The sequence below is a fragment of the Toxorhynchites rutilus genome, chromosome 3 (assembly GCF_029784135.1).
Source record: "Toxorhynchites rutilus septentrionalis strain SRP chromosome 3, ASM2978413v1, whole genome shotgun sequence".
NCBI lineage: Eukaryota > Metazoa > Arthropoda > Insecta > Diptera > Culicidae > Toxorhynchites > Toxorhynchites rutilus.
In genome coordinates, this window is record NC_073746.1 from 306,969,436 (window position 1) to 306,993,534 (window position 24,099).

At 38.3% G+C, this 24,099-nt stretch overlaps 1 protein-coding gene across 17 annotated transcripts in view; it reads right to left on the bottom strand.

The window, feature by feature from the left end:
* Positions 1 to 871: 871 nt before the first annotated feature.
* Positions 872 to 24,099, bottom strand: part of LOC129780572 (uncharacterized) — a 266,066-nt gene continuing 242,838 nt past the window's right edge. For 13 of the 17 annotated variants that reach the window (XM_055788972.1, XM_055788975.1, XM_055788968.1 and 10 more), the window contains 2 exons: positions 23,092 to 23,415; positions 872 to 12,980 (listed from right to left, as the gene is read on the bottom strand). In XM_055788972.1, the coding sequence (XP_055644947.1) occupies positions 12,896 to 12,980; positions 23,092 to 23,415 (409 nt within the window). In that variant the 3' untranslated portion in view covers positions 872 to 12,895. The remainder of the gene's footprint in view (positions 12,981 to 23,091; positions 23,416 to 24,099) is intronic. The other 4 variants (XR_008743962.1, XR_008743961.1, XM_055788977.1 and 1 more) reach the window with 2 other exon arrangements.

Consider the following 24,099-nt stretch of genomic DNA (forward strand, 5'->3'; position numbering starts at 1 on the left):
TGCCGTACAACTGGTCGGACTCGGAAAACCAAGACAGCAGCAGGGCAGAGCTAACCTTGGCAATATGGAATATTGATTTATGCCACTACCTTATTTGGCGATGGTTCCCATAGGGACGGCATTGTTCCGAGGGCAGGGTAAAACCTCGTCCCCTCCCCTCAGAGCTCCACGTTCTTCTTGTGTGGCAAAAAGTGAGGTTAGTATTCAACTTGTCAGCTTCCAACCCTGTCGATGCCGTGCGCCAAGGACCGCACTGTCAGAGAAGGTAGTTTCTTTCCAAAGAACAGAACGTTTTTTTTTTGTTTTGTTTATGGTTTCTCATTTCGTCACTTATTTTTATTCTCATGTATCCCATGTATTCCTTCCGGCATATAACTAGTTTATTGGTAAGTATTCATATTTATATTTCTCCATTATCCCACCGCGGTGTTTTTTTCTCTTTCTCTTTTTTTTGTCTACCTTATTGAGTGAATCACGCTGAACTTTGTTGCAGAATAAATAATGTTTCTAAAAACAATAATTGGTGTACACGGATACCTAACAACTAACCTAGGAGGATTAGAGGATAGAAATTCCGTAATTCCATCGTGTAGCACAAACCACGTGGGGAACACATCAAACTTCAATTTTTCTTCAATTGCACCATTTTGTTGTAGGATTCTTTCAATGTGTATACGCTGACTGTCAAAAACGGGGTTCGAAGTTGAAGTTGCTGAATTTAACTACAATGGGAGACAATGCTGGCCTAGAAAAAAAGGGATCAACAGTTTGAAGCTCGATTGTGATTGGGACAAAAACTCGCGTCTAGCGACACTTAACCTAGCATAGGTAGAAGTTTCTTTGTATGGTTGCTTCATTAAATAGGGCTACATTTTGTAATAAATAATTTGAATGTATTTTGTGAACAGTTTGCCTTAAGAGGTGTAACTTAGCATAAACTAGTTTAAAACTTAACATGTTCTGATCCGCTGCTGCACTCACTCTATTTTTCAATTGGTGTGTAATCGGTTCAAAGAAGCATAAATAATGAAGGGGAAGAGGGGGTATTGACAGTTATTTGTTCACATTGTTTTTTATTTTGACCGAAGAGTGGAGAGCATGGCTTCCTTTGATTATAGGCTCTCACTTTCATCCCCAGTGAGCCCTTTGGATTGGGCTTAATCTTCTGTGGTTCGTTAGCACAAATTGGACTAGATTAGGGTTACGAATTAAATAACTAGATATGCGTTTTTTGTGCATTATCAATAATGGGTTTTTAAACGACTTTGTTGAGGGTTACATAAGTTGGTAAATTGGTGTATTTTTTTCTCAAATCCTGTTGGAGTATTTCCGTCATTTACATTCGGGTTGACAGTTTTTTTTTCTTATTTGACATCAATGTGGTTTCGGTGTTTGCGTGAGATATTTGCTTGTGTTCTGATAGATCACTTCTAACCCTATTTTAACTAACAATATGGGTTGTTTGTGTGAGTTACATTACCAGAGGATACTTTTCTGTTGTTGTTGTTGTTGACATGTTTGCGGTAGAAAAAATGGTTGTTTCATAGAAAAAGTTCTTACTTGCTAGACATATGTATGTACGATTCTCTGTCCGAAACAGATCTATTTGGTTTACTATGGTTTGCTCGTTAAAAATACATTTTTATATCAGCTTCATACTTGTTTACCGGTTTTTCTCCTGCTAAGGGTTTCGGCTGTTTATCGGAAAATGTTTGATTATAAAACTAATCGATATCGCTGCCAAGATGTTAGAATAAGATGTCACCGTTTCATAGTACAATTTTCACTTTGTCATTTTGAGGATTTTAAAGGTTCGTCACCGATACTCGGGAGATATAGAGAGGGCCATCTTTCATAATAGGCACATTCTGTGCGGATTGAAACTATACAGCTGTAATCTACGAATGAAGATCGATTCTCGTGGCAACGTTGCGTCAAAAGAAAGTATTCTATATTTCGTTAAGTGAGAATCGACCACAATGCGTAAGATAGATGAAAAGAGAACGATTCTCGGAATCAATTAAATCATTCGATGGTGATTGATGGGTATTATACATACTCTCACTAAAAATGAATGGAATAGATGCCCGTTTACCTGAATTACTTGATGTCATCTCATCCACTTGCAAATTGGAGAAGATGAGGCTTTATAGTCTATTTACTTGCCGGAGTTTAGTGGTGATGGTTCCTCTCTCTTTTTTTTTTAAATAAATTGGGGATAGTTAGGGTTTACTTCTTCCTCTTCTTATTGCGTCGCTTGCGCAGATAGCGTTCCCGCCAGCTGATCCGGAGACTTTGGACCTCCCCATCGCTATCGCTATCGCTTCCTTCCCTGCAAAAGGATAGCAAGACACATACACACGCGCATAACCGCACGAATACAGGACACGGCGTGTGCAAATGGTAGGAATAAAATAATTTTTGTTTAAATCAAAGCTGACTCAAAGCATTGTTGCTTTTTATTTTGTTTATTTTGTTGTTGATGAAGCGATTGCGATTGTTCTGTTGTTAAACCTGTTCCAGTTTATGTTCTACGTTTCTTTCCTGGCCGTGTTGTTATACCACGCTTATTTGTTTTTGGGCGTTTGGGTTGCAGATGGTGGGCTCGAGATGGTAGGATTAGTAATGGCGTTAGCTCGAGCATGAATGTGGTGATGGTTCGCACAATGGTGACGATAAATTTTCCCATTCTTGGTTCGGTTCAAATTGACATGGTTGTTCGTGCTCAAACGGACGGATGTTGAGTAGTTTTTTTTTTATTTTCGAGACCAAGTTTTGTTGAAGTTTTTGCATTTTTTGTTATCCGTTCAACTTTTTCCACCTATTTAAGTCAATCATGTACCTATACTTGGAATGCTTTGAGTGGTTATTCCATGTTTTTACCGCAAGTAAAACGAGGTATAATTTGTTTTACGGTTTTAGAACATATCTGTCCGATAAGATGACCCACAAGCTATCAAAATAGTTTCTGACTTCGTCGCTATAACCAATAGACGTCACTTCAAATGTAGATCTTGTTGATGATTCAATTATCGCCCTCTCTGTAGAAACATTCGATAGTTTTATAGAAACATTCGAATTGACTCGTAATGATTCGAGAAGAAAATCTTCTATCTTTCCCTTATTTTAATCAGAATTTTCAGGTGAGTTTACGATCCTCAGGTTTTCTACCACGGAGGGACCAGTAACTCCGCGTCATTTTCAAGAAAATTGTTTTTATGATCATATGACAACTCCACGAAAAAAAATCGGTTTTATTCCCGTTTTCACTTCACGGTGAAAACGAAATGAACGGCACGCAATTGAACTACGTTTTATGAGTTAGTGAAGCGTCAAAGATAATAATGGTTTTTCAGGCAGAATGAACAACCCTCAATCAGACATTCTTCTTCTTCTTCAATGGCACTAACGTTCCTAGAGGAACTTCGCCGTCTCAACGTAGTATTACTTGCGTCATTTTTATTAGTACTTAGTTGAGATTTCTATGCCAAATAACACGCCTTGAATGCATTCTGAGTGGCAAGCTCTAGAATACGCGTGATCACAGTGCAAGTCGGAGGAAATTTATTTGACGAAAAAATTTCTCTGAGTTTGCTCAAATCTTACAGGCGTACTCAGCGAAACAGAAATAACACCACAATGTTTTCAACATTTTTTTTGTAATTTCTCAAACTAAAATGCTATTTTTTTACTATTCCATATAGCGGCACATTACTTATACCGGTCATTTTGCGAAACATTAGCATTAAAGCTATTTCATGGTTGACAGGTATTTGTTTTTATTCTCAAAGCTATCGAACTTCGGTCAGTTTTTGTTCAATTCGAAGTTGAAACAGTGGTTTCCCTGTAATCTAGCAGTGACGGGTCGATCAAAACATCTTGGGCCTTATTTCCAAATACACTACAGGTGAAAGCAAAGTGAATTGAGGACCACCTCATTCCGGTTCACACGCAACTGCAAACAGTTGGTAGAATTCATTATGAATACACTGAGTTCATCCATCGCAGTTATTCTGGTTTCCACCACACTCTCTTGTCAGGGTAAACAGAGCGATTTATTGTGTTTTTTTTTCACTTTTATTTTGAGATAAAACGTCATTGGAAATGAACACAGGGTCGTTCTGGTTTCCACTCCACTTTTGTGTTCAATACACGGATTTCATTTCTACACGTGAAAGTGAAGTGAGATGCATTCGTATAGAAAACGATCTATTATGATGCAGGTCTCGATGCAGGTCAGATCCAAACAAGGGAATCAGTTGTAAAACGAACCATAAAAGAATAGCATTACAAATCCCCACAATGACGGATGGAAAAAGATCAATCTTGTACTAAATAGCTGGCAACTCTAAATGAACTACACCGAGCGTCTATTCATTGTGGAGGTGTGTGACTGGCATTCTGCAGCTCTTCACTGAGATTGAGAGTCTCCGAGTTATTATGGGAACCGAAGTTTGACTACGGATTGGATTAACGACAATGGCTGCGCATGAAGTTCGAAATTCTTGGACTTCAACATAGACTTCCTCAGAGACAGGTGTTACTCAGGAAAACGAAGAGATAACACGCAATACCACCGTGGAGTCGGTTGAAGCGGGAGTCTTCAAACGAAAAGGTGATTGTTGTCAAATGCAAGATACAGATGCGCATCCTTACTATTGTCCAAAGTTACACGTCGAACAACACTCCGGTTCCGACAACACGGACCATGAGTATTTCATGGGGCGTCATAGTCTAGGACAGATGAGCGAAAACGGCGTCAACCATCATTTTCTCGTCGGTGAAATCCGCCGTTTCAAGCGCCGATAGCCAATCAGCCACAGACGCCTCGACAAGGACCGCCTCTACTGCCCATGTTTGCATAGGAGACGCAAGCGACAAAATGAACAAAATAGACTTTTTCGCCGTTATGCATTCTACGCAATGTGATACGTTTGCTCAACATGCAAACAAACATTTTTTGTTCGAAAACATTCGAGCAATTTTGAAAAAAACGTTTCCGAAAAATCACTGTTTGTCCACATACCAGACGTAGTTCCATAAATTATCAGTATTATGTGCTATAAGCTAAATCTACAATTGAATCACATTCTTTGTAGAGTCCAAACATGCCTGTCACGATAGTGTCTTATTACTTAGTGTATTCCTCTTAGATGAATATAAGAAACCATTGAACGCTTCTCGTATAATTACTACTTTCTGTACATTGCACTGTGATGAACAAAGAGAAGCAATTGTGTTTTTAATGTTATAATTACCTAAATTTCTGCATTTGAATCTTTAAGTAGATAATGAAACAATCAGATCAGTAGTAAAATTAGAATAATGTTGGTTCTTAGCATCATAACTCCTCGAATTCGACATCGAATTATTCCACACACTCAGCATTTACTCATACCGTTAGTGTAAGTCACTCCACCATATCTATGCAATTGATCGTGATATCGGTAAATCATGGTGCTAAAATTACAAATTAAAAAATTACAGGAAAAATGCACTCACAACAAATCCAGAAAACCTTTTCCAGAAATTTCACTAAATTTCTTCCAAACCTATTTGATTTTCTCCGATAAAAATTGTAACTACCGACGGAGACGTTTTGACTATTATCGGAAATGAAAATACTAACGCTACCGACAGAGCAACCTGGTGATTACGTCTAGCTATGCGAACAAATGTTCATTGAAACGATTGATTGTCCGCATAAATAGACGCAAGCGTTTTCCAAATGGAAAAAAAATGTTTTAATCCGCAAAATCTTCAAGACCCCCTTTTTGCCGATAATATCCTTCAACTGGACAGATTATTTCATTGGAAATTTGCATGGTTACGCGTGTAGGAAAAAAACAACAAAAATGCGTTTTCCAAACACTGATGGTGTTGGTGATTACGTCTCCTATGCAAACATGGACAGTCTAGTGAAACGCATCACACGCGTCAGCACGAAGAGCTCCTCCAAAAGTCGATGTTGCCAGAAATTCGAATGTGTACGTTCGAAATTCGAACTACTTGGACTTGGCGCATTTCTTTTAATCGAACTTTATCAAATCAGAACACCTCATATTTCGTAGGTATCCGCGTGCAGAATGGTGCCTCTACTATTGTCAAAATGGCGTCCTAGCAAGAGGATTAACTCATCATGCTTGCGCATAGTGAAAACCTGAACTACTCGCACTCGACTCCGTTCGAGATGTCGCAAACAGGCTGGGAGTGTCGTCTACAATCGTACATCGAGCCAAAAAACTATCCGGACTGTCGACTTATAAGAATGTGGTGTGTCCAAATCGCGCGACGATAAACAATCAAGATGCTGACTAAGTTCGATGGCGTGTTGATGTACAATGATACCTACGTCAAGATTTTCAACAACTTCCTGAGCAGGATTTTAAAACGGCAACCGAAAGGGGAAAGGTGGAAGACATTTTCAAGCAAGTGAAACTGTCGGAATTCGCTAAGAAATATCTGGCTCGGCAGGCTAGCTGTACCTAAGCCTTGAAAAGCGACATTTTCATTATTCTCTTGACTGTCAACCAGGGAATTAGTGCTGTATTTGCCGGATGGGACATCCTGCCATTACGAAACAAGAGTGGTATGTCGTCAACAACCTGCAAATGGTGTCGATCCATGGACAGAACTCCCAACACGCCAGGACTCCGCTCAATCGAGAAATTTTAGGCCATCGTCGAGCGGAATCTGTAGAAGACATCAACAATATTTAATACTAATCGAACTTCAACAAGAAAAATAATTCGAAGCTCTAAACAAACAATCCAATCAATTTACACGCATTTTTGGTTGACTATATTTTTATCGTAGCATCAGTTGAATCCAAAGTCAGATCCTGTGTCCGAGTCAGAATCGAAGTCAAGAGACTCAACCTGATGCTGTGATGCAATAGTCTAAATTTGAACGAGTGTGAAAACTAGGATGAGTATACGTCTATTGGACTGGCATATGATAAATAACGTTTTTTGACGTAGGACTACGTCTAACCTTTCAATATAGCTTCCCATTTCAATGTTTCGGGTGGGGAAGACAAAGATTTTGAACGTCAACACCTTTCCAATTGATGGATGGATTATGATTCCAAACATACAAATTAATAGGAGATATTCCCATATCATATACATTCCCAACATATAGTGGAAATAGTAAAACGTAATGTAACGAATAAAATAGGTGGGTTTTTCCGATTTATCTCGCTCACACTCTCTCACAATGCAACGAGTAGCATTCTTCTATGCAATTCGGGCGTTAGCTTATGTGGTATGGTTTATTTCTTTGATGTCACGTTGCATTGAGAGAGAGAGAGAGTGAGAAAGAGAGAGGGGGGGGGGTTAAATTGGATGGTCTATCAATTCGAAGTATTTTAGAGGCGAATGAACTGCAAAGTTTAAAGCCTCTCAAAAACAAAGAATGGAATGGAATTCGAAGTTAGTTACACTCTAGATAGCGATCAGCTAACACATTGTGTTAAACCTGAGTGTAAATTTGGGAATATTGGTGCTGTGTCGAATGCTCGCGCCGCGCAGTGAAAGCATTCTGTGCAATGAAATACGCATTCGCTGAAAAGAATAAAGGATGGACTGCACAAACAACATTATCATTCGAAAAAGTCTAACAAATTAAAATAAAACAATATATTTAAATTGACACTTTTGGCATTTGGTGTAGTCCTACGTCTCTCCTATTATGTCCACGGCATTACTCATCCAGCAGTCTTTCTTAAGTTGACAGTCATCATCATTCCATTTTGAGTACTACTTCAAATTAGCTCGAAATTATAACTCGAAATGGGATCTGCTAGCTACATGTGATAAATTGAATAAATGACAAGTGTTTCTAGAATACAGATCAATCGAGCTGAGGATGTGCAGCAAGAAACCTGTTAGCAGCGTAAGTTTCGTTCTACACATTCTACTTCGTAAACTTGCGACTTGGCTATACTAGTGTTGCTTTTTTACTCGTAAAGTTCTGCCGTACAGAGAGAGTATTGTTTACAGTTGCTTGAAATTTGGTCTCAGCGAAAAAAAAGAGATTGACACAAGAATACTTTCGTGTGATGATTTTTTTTCACAACTTTCGATGTGGCCTCTATAGATAAGAGTGTATCGATCAACTCGTTTCCAGTTTTGGCAATAAAGCATTACACGAACCTCGTGAAGATCGTCCACAATCAACTGCTATGCCAGGGACCATTGATGCTGTTCGTGACCTGATAATGTAAGTTCGACATGTGACATACCTTGAGATTCAAGCATTCCTGAGTGTTAATTACATACATTAATTACATACGAACTACACTGGATTCTTTTTCCAGTGATTATTTTATGTGATTTTATACGCGATTCTCTCAAAACTACGCGATTTTCTTGAAATTACGAGATCTGCCTATTTTCTGCCTAGATTGCCCCTTCATCAATCGCGTAACCTAACCCAACAGAAGTTGCTCGCCGATGTTTTTCGGAGAACTAATCAAGTGGCAACAGTACACTTAGGCGGCTCGCACACCGGAGCAATAAGCAACTAGCAACTAGTTACATGCAATAAGCAATATTATCGCCAGTTCCATTACTTTTTTGTTGATCTCGCACAACGACGCAATACGATATCGCTATCGCCTTTGTTGAGCAACACACATCGCTAGCAACACGACGTGTCGGTTGAAAAGCAACTATATCGCCCATAATTTGGCAAGTTTCATTCAGTAAGCAGATTGTTTGCATAATGTCAGTCGTTTTTGACGTACGACTACGTCTTACATTAAGGGTGCCAAATTTGAAAACAGGTCACGTTTTTATGAGATAAGGTTAACATTAATAATTATTTTTGGTGCGAACGGATTGTCACGATTTGCATACCAATTCGAATCGGAAATTTTCTAAGATTTGTTTGATATGCTATACATTACAATCCCATAGTCTGTATATGGTTTAAACTGATGAAAATTGGAAGCATTCCCATTTCCCCCAACATTTCTTCCATTTCTGTCCAATTGTGTGCTTTCCCGAACAGAGCTGTCTAGAACGGGCAACTTATGCAGTCGCTAAAATAGAAACAACGAAGAGGGATAACGAAAAGAGAATATTTGCGAAGTAAACTCCACCCTTGCATAGTGAGTAAGCTGTCGCTTGCGTATACGTATAGCATCTCCTCTGAGTAAAATTCTCACAATCTTTCTGCGCCCGAAACAACAAAGGTCGCTCATTCTGCTCGTTTTATGTTTCCCCTCGAGTTGAGAACGCTAGCGAATATTTCACTCGAAGTGCATCTGGCATTGCAATTAACACAATCATCCGAGCCATGGCAAAGCAGGCGAAAAAAGAGAAGTGTGCAAATGATTATAGGTCGCTTCTAGCCATCAGTGGTTGGCTTTGTGTGTGTTGCTCGTTTTCGTTGCGCGGAGCTTAGAACTTGTTCATCTCCTGTACATGTTAAGAGCACACCTTCGATACTTTTAGTTGCCATTCGTATTTGCTCTCGAGTGCATCGGCTCTGTTCTGATACAACAAGCTACTAGCTTTGTTGACGGTTTTGACCGAGAGTCGAGAAACGATTTTTCATAAGTGGTCATTCTCGCGATGTTTCATTTTAAACGCTGCAACTGTGTGCATCTGTTAGACGCGCGTTTGATGCTTGTTGAATGACGATGCATGGAAGAGCCGTTTCGTTAAATACTCAGTGCAATGCTTGCATTGATATAAAGAAACAAATTGCGACATATGGCCAATTAGTGTATTGTTCTCGCAAAGGCATGAAGCTATCGTTGCTTCTCGAAATGATTCTACAAAACCACGCAAGCCATTAAACCTTACCAGAGTCCTCGGAACTTTTTACTAAAGAGTTATTTATGAAATTTCGACATATTCGCAAATAATATCCGAAATGATAAACCAACAAATTTCAAAAAAAAAAAAAAGATTGCGTAATCCTACGTCCTAAGCGGTCGTGTCTCGGATACAACCCCTCCAATTTTTTTTTTATTATTTTGATGTGCGACGTCCAACAAAATATGTTGGCGAATGTAGAAGTGTATTGATCATTATGGATAATGCTTTGCAAATTTCTAAAGCCATTTTAATGACAAATTACCGTTTTTCCTTACTAGTCGCAAAACTTAGGGAGAGGGCAGCTCCATGAGTTCTAAATATTTTTTGTAATAATATTGTGTTTTTAAACAAGAATAAATGTACGTGAACGACCTAACACACATCAATGAAAAAGGAATAATTTTTTTTTCTCGTTCCGAAAGCAGACATGCAGTTTTCGAACGCAGTTTTGTGCAAATCTTAAAGGAGAGGTGAAGCGTTGGCCTAACAAGGGCTGCTCTCTTCACTTCTCCGAATCCGAATAAGAAACAACGTAAACTCGATCGATCATCCCGGTCAGAAGCGAATTACCCAAAATATAAGGATTTCAAAGAGTAAACCCGCTCATGAGATGTAAGTTCCTTACGAATAGGTACAAACCAATAAGAATCCATAATCGATCATTGTTTGGGGCAGTATTTGTGCCAGTGACTTCCCCTTCTGTTTTCGCGAAGTGAGGTATGAAAACCAAATAGGCTCTTAAAAGCATTTCGACAGCGCAAGTTTGACACTTTCAAAGAACGTCAATCAAATGACTCAAAAGTAATGCAGAGACCATTCTACAGATTCTGTCTCATTCGTCAATTTCTGGGGCTAGGACCACATAAGTTTCGAGGAGCTGAAACAATCTCTATAACTGGTGTGAGACAGACTGTCGCTCGAGGACAGTGGGGCTCATTGCCGAAAATTTCGTTGCCCTTTTGAAGCTGAGTATCACTGTAAAAAACGGTTACTTTGAAATCTACTGACTATGCAAATATATACACTTCATGTTATTGATTAGCGTTTTAAACGAATAAAATGTTTATCGCAAAAAATCTTGATGATCTTATTTCTGATTACCCACACGATAATTTTGATCGAAGTTACAGCCTTTCGGTGAAAATACTTCCATTTACTATTCTAATCTCGCTGCTCGGTTTCAAATTCATGCATGAATGGGATTCATTCTTTGTATAGCCTTTGTAAAATTTGGAATCCAACGTTTTTCAGTCTTCAGAATGCAACGCGGTGCTGATGTGCAACAGTTTTTTTTTGTACTCAGTTGAGCTCTCACTTCTTGTATACACATACGCTCTGGCGAATGATTTGTTGTCAGAACCGTTTTTCTATGCCTGTTTTACACCGCCCTTGAATCCGATTTATTTTCTCTGTCGATTTATTTTTCTTCACACAAGCGTATACGTTTGGTATGGAGGCGCGCTGTTGTTTTTATGCTTTAGAACGAGCGAAGTCAAAACGGACGCTAGAATTTGATGTATGTGTAAAAAATGAGGCACGCATCACACAAGTGAGAAGCGATGTTAAGTATCTGAATTCTGCGCCAAGAACAACATCTCAAAGCAACCCTTTAAAAACTATATAAACCAAAGTATCAGCATTTGTTCTTTTTAAAATCCAGCAGTTTTATCCTACCACCTCCGAAAACCCACTCATCTATCGATACTAATCGAAAGAGGGAACATTTTACGGTTTGCAAAGGACATATTATATCAAATTCCACAAATTGGCATACACATTCGGTTCCGCATGCCGGCTGCCGATAAATTCGTACGCGCGGTTTCAAAAACCTCATTTCCTTCAACCAAATTCACGCTATCATAAGTATGTTTTATCTCATCCTCCACTCTCATCCTATGTTCCCTATCTACCTACAAGTCTCATTTCGGTTTACTGATTTTGTTCATGTGTATGATTAATTGTATCCATCGATGAGTATGTAGTAGCAGTATAGTAATAGTAGTAATAGCACAATGACGATGATGATGATGATAATATTGATGGTACAGCGTAAACAACAAATATTTTATAATTCCGTTTGAACTTATCGTTACGTTACGGCGGTTACAATCCCGCACCCGCGCACGACTCGTGAATTCCTTTAGCAGAGTCCATCGTTACCGTGCGATCAATCCATATTTTCAAATATGTCGCTATGCAGGGAGAATTTTTATCATAATTGGTGGTAACTGATATATCGCTTAGAATTTGTAAAACAAAAACCGTAAAACTAATTTGTTCGTTACTTTTTTACTCTCCTTTACTCTATAACAAAACAGTTTGCTAAAATAGAAAAAAAGAAACCTCTGTTGTAGGGTTGACAAATATTTTCGACTAACCAATGGAACTAAAATGATCAACATTTTGTGTTTTTTTTTCGTGTTTGCACTGAACACGTTCAAATCCACGTATGACACCAAGAATTCCTTTGTTTGTTTGTTTGTGTTGTGTACTGTTTCCTGTTGCGTAGATCGCTTGTTCTACTCATTGTTACAAATTAGTTTCGCTACTACAAAAATCTATTGTTCTGATTCGGGATTATTCTCCATCTAGCAGTGCAAACGTTGATTGATGATGATGACGACGACGATGATATAGATGATAATGATGATGATAGAGATGATGAGGACGACGATGATTACACGCGCTACATTTCTAAATACATCCGATCCAAAATCGCATTCACCCCCTCACACGCGCACCCCCAAAAAGACCTGAAATCCCCAGAAAAAAAAACAGTCCTGTGACCAGCCGCCGAGTGATGCTGGAAGTGAGTGACTGAGTGTGTGGGAATCCTCTCCTAACCGGCTGTACAATAATAACACACGCACATGAAATAAAACAAAAACAAACGCGTCACAAATCTGCTTTCCTGGCGTTCCTTGTTAGAACTGGTTCAGCTCGTCCAGGATTTCCTGTTCAATACGTTCGAGTTCCTCATCCTGGAGGGCGGCGCCGCCGGCTGGTAATTCGCCGACCCCTCTCGGCACCTTTCGGCGGCCACGCGGTCCGCCGGTCCCCTCGTCTCACCACTCGTTCAGCAAGCAATCATCTAACTGTGACTCTAAAATGTCAATGTTTGACTCGTAATCATCGTCCTCGTCATATGACCTGTGGAAGAGAACACCAGGCAGGCGGGCGGCGGTTGGCGGCAGCGGTTGTGGTGGTGGAGGCGGCGATGGTGGCATTGGTGTTGGTAGTTTTGTAGCATGTGTGGGGTAGTTATTGGGGGAGGGGTTGGGGTTCGGTGGGGGAGGAGATAAGAGATAATAGGGGAATTGGCGAGAGAAAAATACATGGGTTAGTGAACTTCGGAACGCTGTTCGCTACGCTCTAGCATGAAGAGAGTTAGCTAGTTTTGCTAAGAAAATAGTAGGTGGGAAAATTAATAATATTATGGCAGTTAGAAGCAACAACATATGCATTTGCAAACGATTAGTAAAACTCGAAATGTGCAGCTAACGTATAGATACAGGAAAAATGGTTGGTGGCATCTAGCGATATGTTGGTACGCATACAAATTAGGCTCAATAACGAACAGAAATATATTTACATATAGACATAGCTTCTGTAGGGTTATGCTCCATGGACAGTTTGCTTCGAGCTTAATATCGATTCGACAAAAAAAAACAGAACATAGCTGTCAAAATTTGACAGTACACAAATAGTTTTGACGATCTTGCTGTTGAAAGTAAACTTGAATAGGAACGAATATATCAGAACAACCCAATGTTGCAACTCCGTTAATTGTTCACTGAATATCAGTGGTTCCCGACCCGCGTCCCCTCTGAAAGATATGATGGATAAATTACGCTGAGACGAATAAAACCCCTTCAAATGGAATGTTTGTTTTTTGCCTAAAACTTGATGATTGTCTTGGAACAGGGTCAGATCGTAGAATCAATTGTTTTATTTAACAACGAAAGTTAGTATAGCGTGATGCCAGAAAACTTCATTTTATTAAAATGTGAACTAGCCCAGGAAGCATTAAACGCAACTAACAAGGTTAGCGACTTCAACACCCAAATTCTCGTCAAATTCAAAGAAAAGATTACGCCTTCTTCATGTATTGGGAGAACACTTATGGAATCTTCAAATTTAATTTGATCATATTTCGGACACTCTGTGATAATAACTTGAAATGCTTAACCCATAACGAACAAATTGTAAAATTTTTTTTTTTTATGAAAGCCATCGGTGTAATTTTGATTATTGACAATGAATGCATTAATTTTACGTTCCGGGACAAACCAGCACAGGGGGATGAAAGTCTCTATGTATAAAACTGAATTAATTCACCTATGGTGAGCCTTTCTTTCCTTTCTTATTGTATGTAATTTTAATTGATTGCCGGCAGGCTTTTTCTTTCAAACGAAACCTAATGCTCTTATTTTTATTGTTCCGGTGGAGAATTGTCAATGCTTAAGAATGATTTCTTCCCGATTATCCATTTCCAGAAAAGTCGATAATTTTTAAAACTTGCAAAGCACTAATACGCGGCGAGAAAACAATGGCATTGAGGATTAGCAGGTTATTATTCAGTTGAACAGAATCATCATTTAGGTTTTTTTCGTCGATGAGATCCCTCACTGGATCCAGCGGACGAATATACACTCCAGCAATCTCATTAGAATCATCGTTTCCCGTACTGATGTTTCCCTCCAGCTCCTCCACAAACGAAATTCTATGGACTGCCTTCACCTAAGGTTACTACGAACCAAAGGTATCTTTTCGACAGTATTTGGTATTTTCATCGATGCTTACAAACCTTCTCAATTGAAAATGCAAAAATAAATGCAAAAATAAAATAAGTGCTTTGATCGATGTCTCTTCATAAGCTTTCTCTTTAGTGAATAACTGAACTACGAAAACGTTCCAATTTGAGTTTGCTATAGAATCCCATAGATAAGGTTCTGACCTATCTTCCACATTTTCAAGTACAGCTGGGAACAGGGCCCTGAATCTTCGAAGATGAAAAATGAAGTCCGACTCTACTCTCAGCTGCTTCGCTTCAATTAAAACTGCTTCGGCAGTCGCCCCCAACAAAAAGGAACTTGAGTAGCGTTGACTAGCGAGGATGAGTGGTGAATTAATCCAGTCAGTGGTTATTTTAACTGCCTCGACTAATGAATACAAATCTGCCTCTTCATTCAACTGACTTCAATCCACATTTCTACTCCCTAGGAACGAAATTTATACCTGCGTACACAATCTTATTTTTACGTCCATATAAAGAGGAACGAAAACATGATTTCTGATGCAAAAAAGAAGTTACCCCATCAATGGATGGTTTATTGTCTAGCCATCGTGAAATCAAACCAACGAACTTAGACATTTATCAAGTATGCTATAAAGGTCCTCGCGTCTGTATTAGCGTGCAAAACAGCGTACACACACTGACGCTATTTTATACGTGTGAGTAATTTTCGTATATGATACATAAGAATCTAGCTCACCTGTAGAGTATGTCAAACCACGTTGAACTCAAACATCGATGCATGCACACGTACATGGGAGAGAGAAAGAGAGGAACGAATTCGTTTTGGGGGAAGTCACTTCAAAATGCAATGAGGACAATTTGACTGGGAAGAATGAAATGATATAGTCGAGTTGGTAGAGGGAGATAGCGACTAAACGCCCGACTGACTGTTTAGTCGTTTTGGCGGGGAAACTGCGTGAAGAAGCCAAAAGTCATTACTAACTGAATACGGATATAGTCAGTCAGATAGTCAGCTGACTATCCTCAGTTGGCTATGACTATGCAGAGCCCTGGCTGGGAATGTGTTTCCAGCTAAGTTATGACCGAAAGAGAGTCGATGTAGAGAAATCGATTATGTCACCTACACCCCTTTCTTTTGGAGCCCCTCTGATGTGTCGGCATTGATTCAACAGAAAAAAAGTTCGTTATGGCCAACGTTCGTTTTCTCGAACACTCAATTTCTCCGGCTGATATTTTCTGCAGGAGTCTCAACCGTATGATTTTTGCCCTACTTCACAATGTGTGTTCTTTATCAATGTAATACTGTAGAAAAGTTAACGTTTTTTATTGTATTTTATTAGGGTTTTTCATTGAAATTGAAAAAATCAACCAGACATACTGGTTTTGAATCAAATTTATCTCCCAATAAAGTTATACAAAATTAAATGAGATTGACGGTAAGTGGTAGCTAACAAATTAAGATACCTCGGTACAAAACGAATTAAGGATATTCAGATTTGTTCTAAAGCTCATGAAAAACCATAAGTAGAGCTCCTGGCAGAATAAAAATTGAATTCTTACAGCACTGTGTTATTGAAAATCATGACATTAAAATGAATATTTTTTCTTTATACTCAAAATACAATCAAAAAGGGTCGAAAAAATGGTACTGAACGGTATGTTTGGTAAGCCTATATCTATACCGAGCTGTCGTTATATATGAAACAAATTGTACGTTTAACTCATAGGGGAACCGCGGGTAAGACGGACAGTGGGGGTATAATGGACATGGTCGATTTGTTTAGTTGCATTATGAATTTTAAATTTCTGTTGATGGGAACCCCTTCTACATGCTATTCTATAATATTTAAACCATCCTATGGCAAACAATACTGATCAAAAGTGGAATAGGGAAACAAAAACCGGAAATCAAACATGATTCCACATGTGGATGTAATTTTTCCGGCTTCGATATTAAGCATTTTGAGTGGTTTAATTGCAAAATTGAATTCGCTGATGGTTATATTTCGGATTGTGAGTTGAAAGAGAAGCGATATAAGGTAGCACGGAAAAGTAAATTCATTCGTAAGTAGTAAATTTACATTATTGAAATAGTTACACTGGTAGGGTTGAAATGGACAGTCACATTTATAGAGATGGGCAAAACGGTTCACTTTAATGAACCGTTGTGTGACCAACCGTTCACTTAAGTGAACTAGTTCTTTTGAGCAGTTCACTCACTCTTTCGTACATTAGCGAGATATGCCAAAGCATGTATAAAAAATGTGAGATGTTATGTAGGACTGTTCTTTTCATGCATAAAATGCTGTTTGTTAACAATAATTAAATGTTCGAATTTTGTTGAAAATACCATAGCAGAATGGAAAATCAAACTATGATTTTGAAATTTTGATTTAGTTTGAGCCGTGATTCATTATTTTCAGCACAGACTAGCCTTGCGCTGCTTTTCTTTAATGTTTTGCAATAACTGCTATAGCAAAATTGTACCAAAACGCGAAAGACTTTCTCAAAATTATCGAGCACAATATGATATAATATAAAAACATTTCATATCAGCAACACGAATTAATCCAATTTAAGAACCATCGTATCCTGAAATATTGCATTTTATTATGAAAACGACAATACCGACATCTTATTTTTGTTATTTCATGGGGCTATCGTTTGTTTCCATTCGTTAATTTGAGGACTATTTACCTTGCAGCAGCATTCGTCTATCACTCGTTCACTCGCCTTCCTCTTATACACCGATCATCATACACAGTTCGTTCTGAACTGTACGCACAGTTCGGCCAGCGGTCAGTTCGTTCTGAACTGTATAGACAGTTCCGCCAGCGGTCATCGTAAATAGTTCGTTCTGAACAGCATACACAGTTCATCGTTCACCGTACAGTTCGTTCTGAACTAAACTGTATACACAGTTCATCCAGCGGTTTTTGCACACAGTTCGTTCTGAACTGGGTAAGCAGTTCATGTGAACTGTTGCCCAGTAAAAAAGAACGACCGTTCGTTCACTTTTTTTGGTGAACTATTTCTTTTGAACAGTTCATGAACGGTTTGCCCATCTCTACACATTTATAATCACATTCCATGCATGATAGAAAGTGAAGGGAAGAATATTCAACTCTTTTTTTATATTTCTTTCTCTTTCTGTTCTATTTCAGTTACTGGACACACAAACACTGACAGAGAGCGAAATTATTCCTTTCGCGAGCGATAAACTTCTACGCTTCGTATATTATTAGCCTGTCCATTAGGTTGCCATTGAAAATGGTCATCTCGAATTACAAATAGTTACCCCATAAAAATGTTCACCACCTCGAAAAAACATCCTATGCCGAATTTCAGCTCAATCGGACTTAAGGGAGAGTGGCGCAAAGCGGCCGAAGTTTTTTCAAAATCGAAAAATCACCGGAAATCGGGGTTTAAAAAAAACTCAAATTTTAACGTTTGTGACACCAGTAAATGAAGTCCGAATGAGCTAACATTTTGCACAGAGTATACTATCGTGAAAATCAAAATTTCGTAGCAAGTTCCGAATGAGAAATCGAGATTACCATGTTTATTGGCACCAAAACAACAACTTTTCGTTTTGGACTCCGAAAAAAAAACTAATTCCTAGAATGCCGATTTTTGACATTTTTTTTTCGAGATGACACTAGATCTTGACGTTAATGCAATTTTAAATAATTTGGCATCAATTTTTTTTCGAAAACTCCGATTTCCTTTACTTCCCCATTGGGTGATTTTTCGATTTTCAAAAAACTCTAACTTTGACCACTCTCCTTTAAGTCCGATTGAGCTGAAATTCGGCATAGGGTGGTGAACATTTTGTATAGGGTAACTTTTTGAAATTTTAGGATCGATTTTTTCCCATACATTCATTGGCACCCTACTGTCCATAATCCCCCCACTACATGTCCATTATACCCGCATCGCCAAAAATGTTTTACTTTTCGGCTTGTTTTAATTTCAGTAAAAAACATGGAAAAACACATTTTTATAAAACATTTGGCCAATTATTTCGAAAACCAGTATATTGAACTGTAAGAAACTGTTTTTAAGTTTTGGGAAACATGAGTTTCCGAAGATATAATTGAAGTTCTTTTTAACATGTCCGTCTTACCCCCATTTCGCCTACTCACAAGAGGACGGAGCCACTTTTCACAGTCACCAAGGGAAGGGAAGAAATGTTAGTATGCTATTCGTGGCCAGAAGGGTTGCCTCTATAGCATGGTTCCATGGCGATCATCATGTATTGTTAATGGGGGAGAGGTGAGAATCACGATTCACTGAGGTAAGTGATGTAATTATGTAAACACGAACTATCGACCAAATTCCATATCCAAAATTCGCATGTGTGACTTCACGCGGCAGAGCTTATTTTTAGATATTCTAACCTGCAAATTATCTGAACCGGCTATATATTATTTATCGCGCGTACTCTTTATCAGGGTTCGGCAAAGTCATATTCAACTGAGGATAGTCAGGGGACTATGAAAAAATTCGCGTTGGTATTCAATTGGAAGTGAGTTTTGGTTTCTTCCAGCAGTTTCTCCGTCAACATGACTCAGCAGTCATTCTGGCGTTTAGTTGCTATCTCACTCCACGACTCGACTATCTCTTTTCATTCTTCGCTGTTAAATGGACTTCATTGCATATTGAAGTGACTCCCTCCTAAATGAATTTGTTTCTCTCTCATGTATCAAGTATGTATGTTTCAGTTCATCGTGGTTTAACATACACTACAGGTGAGCTAGATTTATTTGTATCGTACACGAACATTACTCACACATATAAAATAGCGTGCATTGTTGTGTTCAGAAACATTGACTAATTTGTGAATTTTGTTGATAAAAACCCATTTTTCTGTATTTTTTTTTTCCACAAAATTGAACTCGGAGACAAAGTGAACTAAAATTTTGTTTAGAATTCCTCCAAAACTGCACGCTATTTACTAATACTATCGTGTTCGTTGGATTGAGTTAACGGTGGGTAAATAATGAAGCCGTCCATTAATTACTTTTCTGCATCAGAAATCAAATTTTCGTTTCACTTTATATGGACGTTAAAATAAGATTATGTATGCCGATAACGAGATTCGTGTGGTAGAGAGTAGTTTTGTATTCATTAGTCACGTACCATAACCATTTGCTAGAAAAGTTCGCCAGTCTTCCTCGCTCCTAACGCTCGTCAATTCATTTTAGTCAATTCAAGGCATGGTGATGGTAAATGTCGATGTAGTCCTTGTCGAAGCAAAGTTATTGAGGAGAAAGTCGATTTTCATTTTGCATCTTCGAAGATTTCAACGTCCCAATCGCGGCGACGGAGCGTTATCTTATCATAAAAAGGTAACCGGGCGAACTTCTCTGATATCAATTGACCCAGCGATACTTTATTCATCGCGCGTACGTTTTGTAGAATTCCGATTATTTTATTTTTTTGACGTAAGACTACGTCCTTGGTTTCCATATAGAGGGGTAACGAAATTGAAAAAATGACATGTAACGATTAATTAAGGATTTCAAACGAATATTACGCAAAATGGTTGTTGCGATATATGTTATGTCCATTAGACAGGAAATTTACCCAGCTTTTTTTGATTAAAACATGAACAGTGTGTATGGCAAATATAGCTAACAATTTGACGATTAAGATGGGTATGTTATTTTGGTTTCACTAGCCACTCATTTTCCCTCAAAACGCAACGAGCAATCTTTTTGCCAACAATTCGGGCGTAAGCTCTCAATGTGACCGATGCGTATTAGAAATTATTCTCCATTTGCCGATAATAGACGTTTATCAGTTGGCAGAATCAATGTAGGGATGATCCTGGAATGATCTCGGAGATGATGGCTCAAAGGTTAAACGTTAAAGGTTAAAGTTTAACGAGATTTTATTAGACTGATGTTCAGGTTGTTTTCCAATCAATTCGTGCTCAATTCACGTTTTTATCGCGCTGGGTCTTGCTACTAACTATTTATGTAATTGTGGTCCAGGATATCATGATATCGACCATGTTGTTTAGTAATGTAAAACATGCAATTATATTAAATAATTCAACTGGCTGCTGATGTTCGAAAGGGTATACTCATACATGTCAGATCATGATAGTTTAAGTAGTCACGATCTTAATATTATGTTACCCATATATGTCTTCCTTAGAAGTAATTATGTTATTATTTTGCCTGTTTCACTTCTCAAAACTCACTTGTCCGTCCTTCCTGTAAATAAGCAGGACTTAACACCCGATGAGATCAATTTACTACAGCAGTTACACGAACTCCCCAAGATAGCACTCATGGTGACAGGATACTCAATATACATCACCTGGCTATAAAGTTATTACAAACCTCTACAAACAATGTTCCAGACAACGTAGGAGAAAATGCTATTTTTATCCATACTATATTTCAATAGTTATGGATTTATTGGACATTGGTTTATATTTATGAAGATTTGAATTATTGAGACTTGTGTTTAAAAATGGTAAATGATGAATCTTTGTTTTCTTCTGCATAATTTAATAAACAGAAGAAAATGTCGTGTGGGAGATACTATATGAATAACGAATACTATTTAAATTTATCGGATTCATCGGAAAATTAAATAAATATAAATAATTGATGATTCGTCTGTTTTGTGGCTTTGATGCGATACTTGACGAACCTGAGTTGAAGGAACCACAAATATAGAACTCTCGAACACACATTTTCTTATGTATATACGACAGAATATGGAAAGCTGAGAATTTGGCAATCTCATCCCATCTATTTTTTCCTATTATAGATTATAGAGAGATTATTCACCTAAGCCTCTTGCCTTAAAAAAGGCAAATTGATCAATGGATAGTCGTCTTCTCTTCGTTGGCCGAGGCATTTTGATTGAATGTAATACTTTTCCGTTTACTGTTTTTGAAAGCATAGGCAGCCGTGGCAGTGTTCCGAGCTCTGCAATTAAATTTTCTTATCCAATGTTAAAGTTGCTAAAACTTACATTAAAGACCAATTAAACGTAAAAATAATAATTGCATTGATATCAACACATTTTTATTCTTTTGATTTTCAAGACTGAAACGCTATGTCTCAGGAATAACATTTATTGAGTGGTTTTTATAGCTGTTTCGATGATATTGTCTGGCATCAGTGTCGAAAAAATAACGATGCTTTCACCAATACAAACAAGTAATTTCCGAAGATTGAAAAATGAAAATTTTACTTCTAGAGCACTAGCTCGAGGTTTCCGACGTTTTTCACTATACAGTGCGACAGCAGATGAAAATTTAATATCTTGTGAGTAATCGATTAGAGTTTGGTTGATATTACTTGATGGGAAGTGTGCGAAAACGATCATTTTCTTCACACTGTTTCGCAAAATGATTGATTTTCGGGCGAGGGGTGAAGGAGGGAGATGAAAGAAATGAGCGTCATTGTGGCAGCCATTTGTGGCTAGCTTCTACCTCCACCTTAACGTCAATCAAAAATTATTAGCCTTGTAAATATGGTTACAATCTTGTTTATCACGTTAAGCCCTGCATCGGCTCCTGGGGACTGATATTTGGAACAATCGTAACAAAGTTATAAAATAATTTTTTGGAAAGTCCGCTATTGGTCCACAGGGACGAGGCCAAACGGAAAGTTCATTGTCGGTGTCTTAGTTCGTCCGGGGCTCAACGTGTTGAGAGAATGTTGCAGACATTTATTTAGCACTATATTTCATAGTCATCTTTAGTCAGATAAAAAAGTTACGAAGAAAATTGTCTGCCGTGTAATTGATAATCATTTGCTTTACAAGAAATTAATGGACATTTAAAAACAGGTATCATTTAGCATACACAGAACACATGAACACTCACACATCCGATCCAAACAGGACGATTGTGATACAAAACATTGACATTGCGGTTCGGTGATTATATTTTTGCATTTGCGAAACATCGACATTTCTTTCTGGATAACAGTATTTACAATCATCTCGCCACCACGAAACACCAAAAGAGGGGATTGAGAATTGCGGAAGACAGTCATCAGTTGCATATGGAAAGAACAAGTAAACTGGTGGAAAACATTCAGATTTTGATCGTACACGATATAAAAAAATTGAATAATAAACACGTAATAACGATGAGATTAGACGGAAAATACCATATCTACAACACATAAGAGGACACTAGAGATTGTATTATTTAGAACAATAATATTTTGGAACGAAAAGGACGGAGAGTTTGCTCCCATTGGTTCACTTTTTATGCGTTCGCACAGCAAAACGATAAAAAGTGCACTGCTTTGGTGCGATTTCGGGTGCCTGATTGAAGTTTGATTGATCTCGGATCCGATTGGTGGATTTTTGTTTTTTCTGATTACTGATAACATTTTTTCTGGGATACTTTCTAGGAATGGATCGAACAAAGAAAGCAGTATATTTATAAGAAGGTAAGAATGTATAAGGAGGAGGACACTAGTTGATAACATTACTTGGCTCTGCTGGAGTTTGGTTACTTACACACAAAATGCGTTATAAAATGTACTAATGTCATTATCAATCGCTTTTCTGCCTTGTGATGGAGCCAAAGTGGTAGTAGAGGCAGTATCAGCAGCATCAACAGTACCGGAAGAGAAGGATGAAGCGGAATCGGAAGCTGCGACACTGCTGTCCATCATCCTGCTCGAGTGCTGGTGCGTGCTTATGGTGGAGGAAATGGACACGGTACTGATGGTCCGGCCAATTGAAGAGCTACCGGCGCCGATACCTGCATGACTTGGCAGAGGACGTCGACTCGAGATGATGCCGAGATCATAATCATCTGCTGCCTCTAGACAGCCGAATCTAGAGATGCGTGTCATTTAGTGTGTTTATTTGTGGGTTATTGGACAGCGGTTCGATTCGTGTACAACACATACAACGAAGCACGCGCCATGGGTCGAAGCGAATTGAGGGAAGAAAGTACAAAAAGACAGGTTAGGTTAGACATGATTCACGTACAGCGTTGGAAGTGCCGAAATAAACAGTTGCATTTTTGCTGCTATAGGCTATGCATTCAAACTAGTTTTTTTCTTCACTACTGGTAGGTTATTTCCGTGTTCAATTCATTCCTCGATTGATGAGATTTTTGCAAAGTGTAGGATCAATTGGGAGGAGTACCGTAACGGCGAATCAGTCTAGATTCTTCAAAACGTTGTTCAAGACAGCAAAATCAAAAATTCACGCCATGTAACTTGGTAGAACTTGTGATTTCTAGTCACAAAGTTTATGGTTTGGCACGTTGATTCTATGACGAATAAGTCGGTTGTGTCCAATATGTGTCAATCTAGCGAGCTCTCAACGATATCTCAATATTTTTGGTACAAAATGTGATTCCACGATGACACTTGTCTTTAGAAAACGTTACACTTTCTGAGGTTATGTTTTTCCGCCAGAGACTTGATAGCGCTGATTTCGCTATCCGTCGTTACAAGTAAACAAAAGAGTAAATAGCTATGTCTTATGTAAATTTTGAGGTTAATAAGCAGT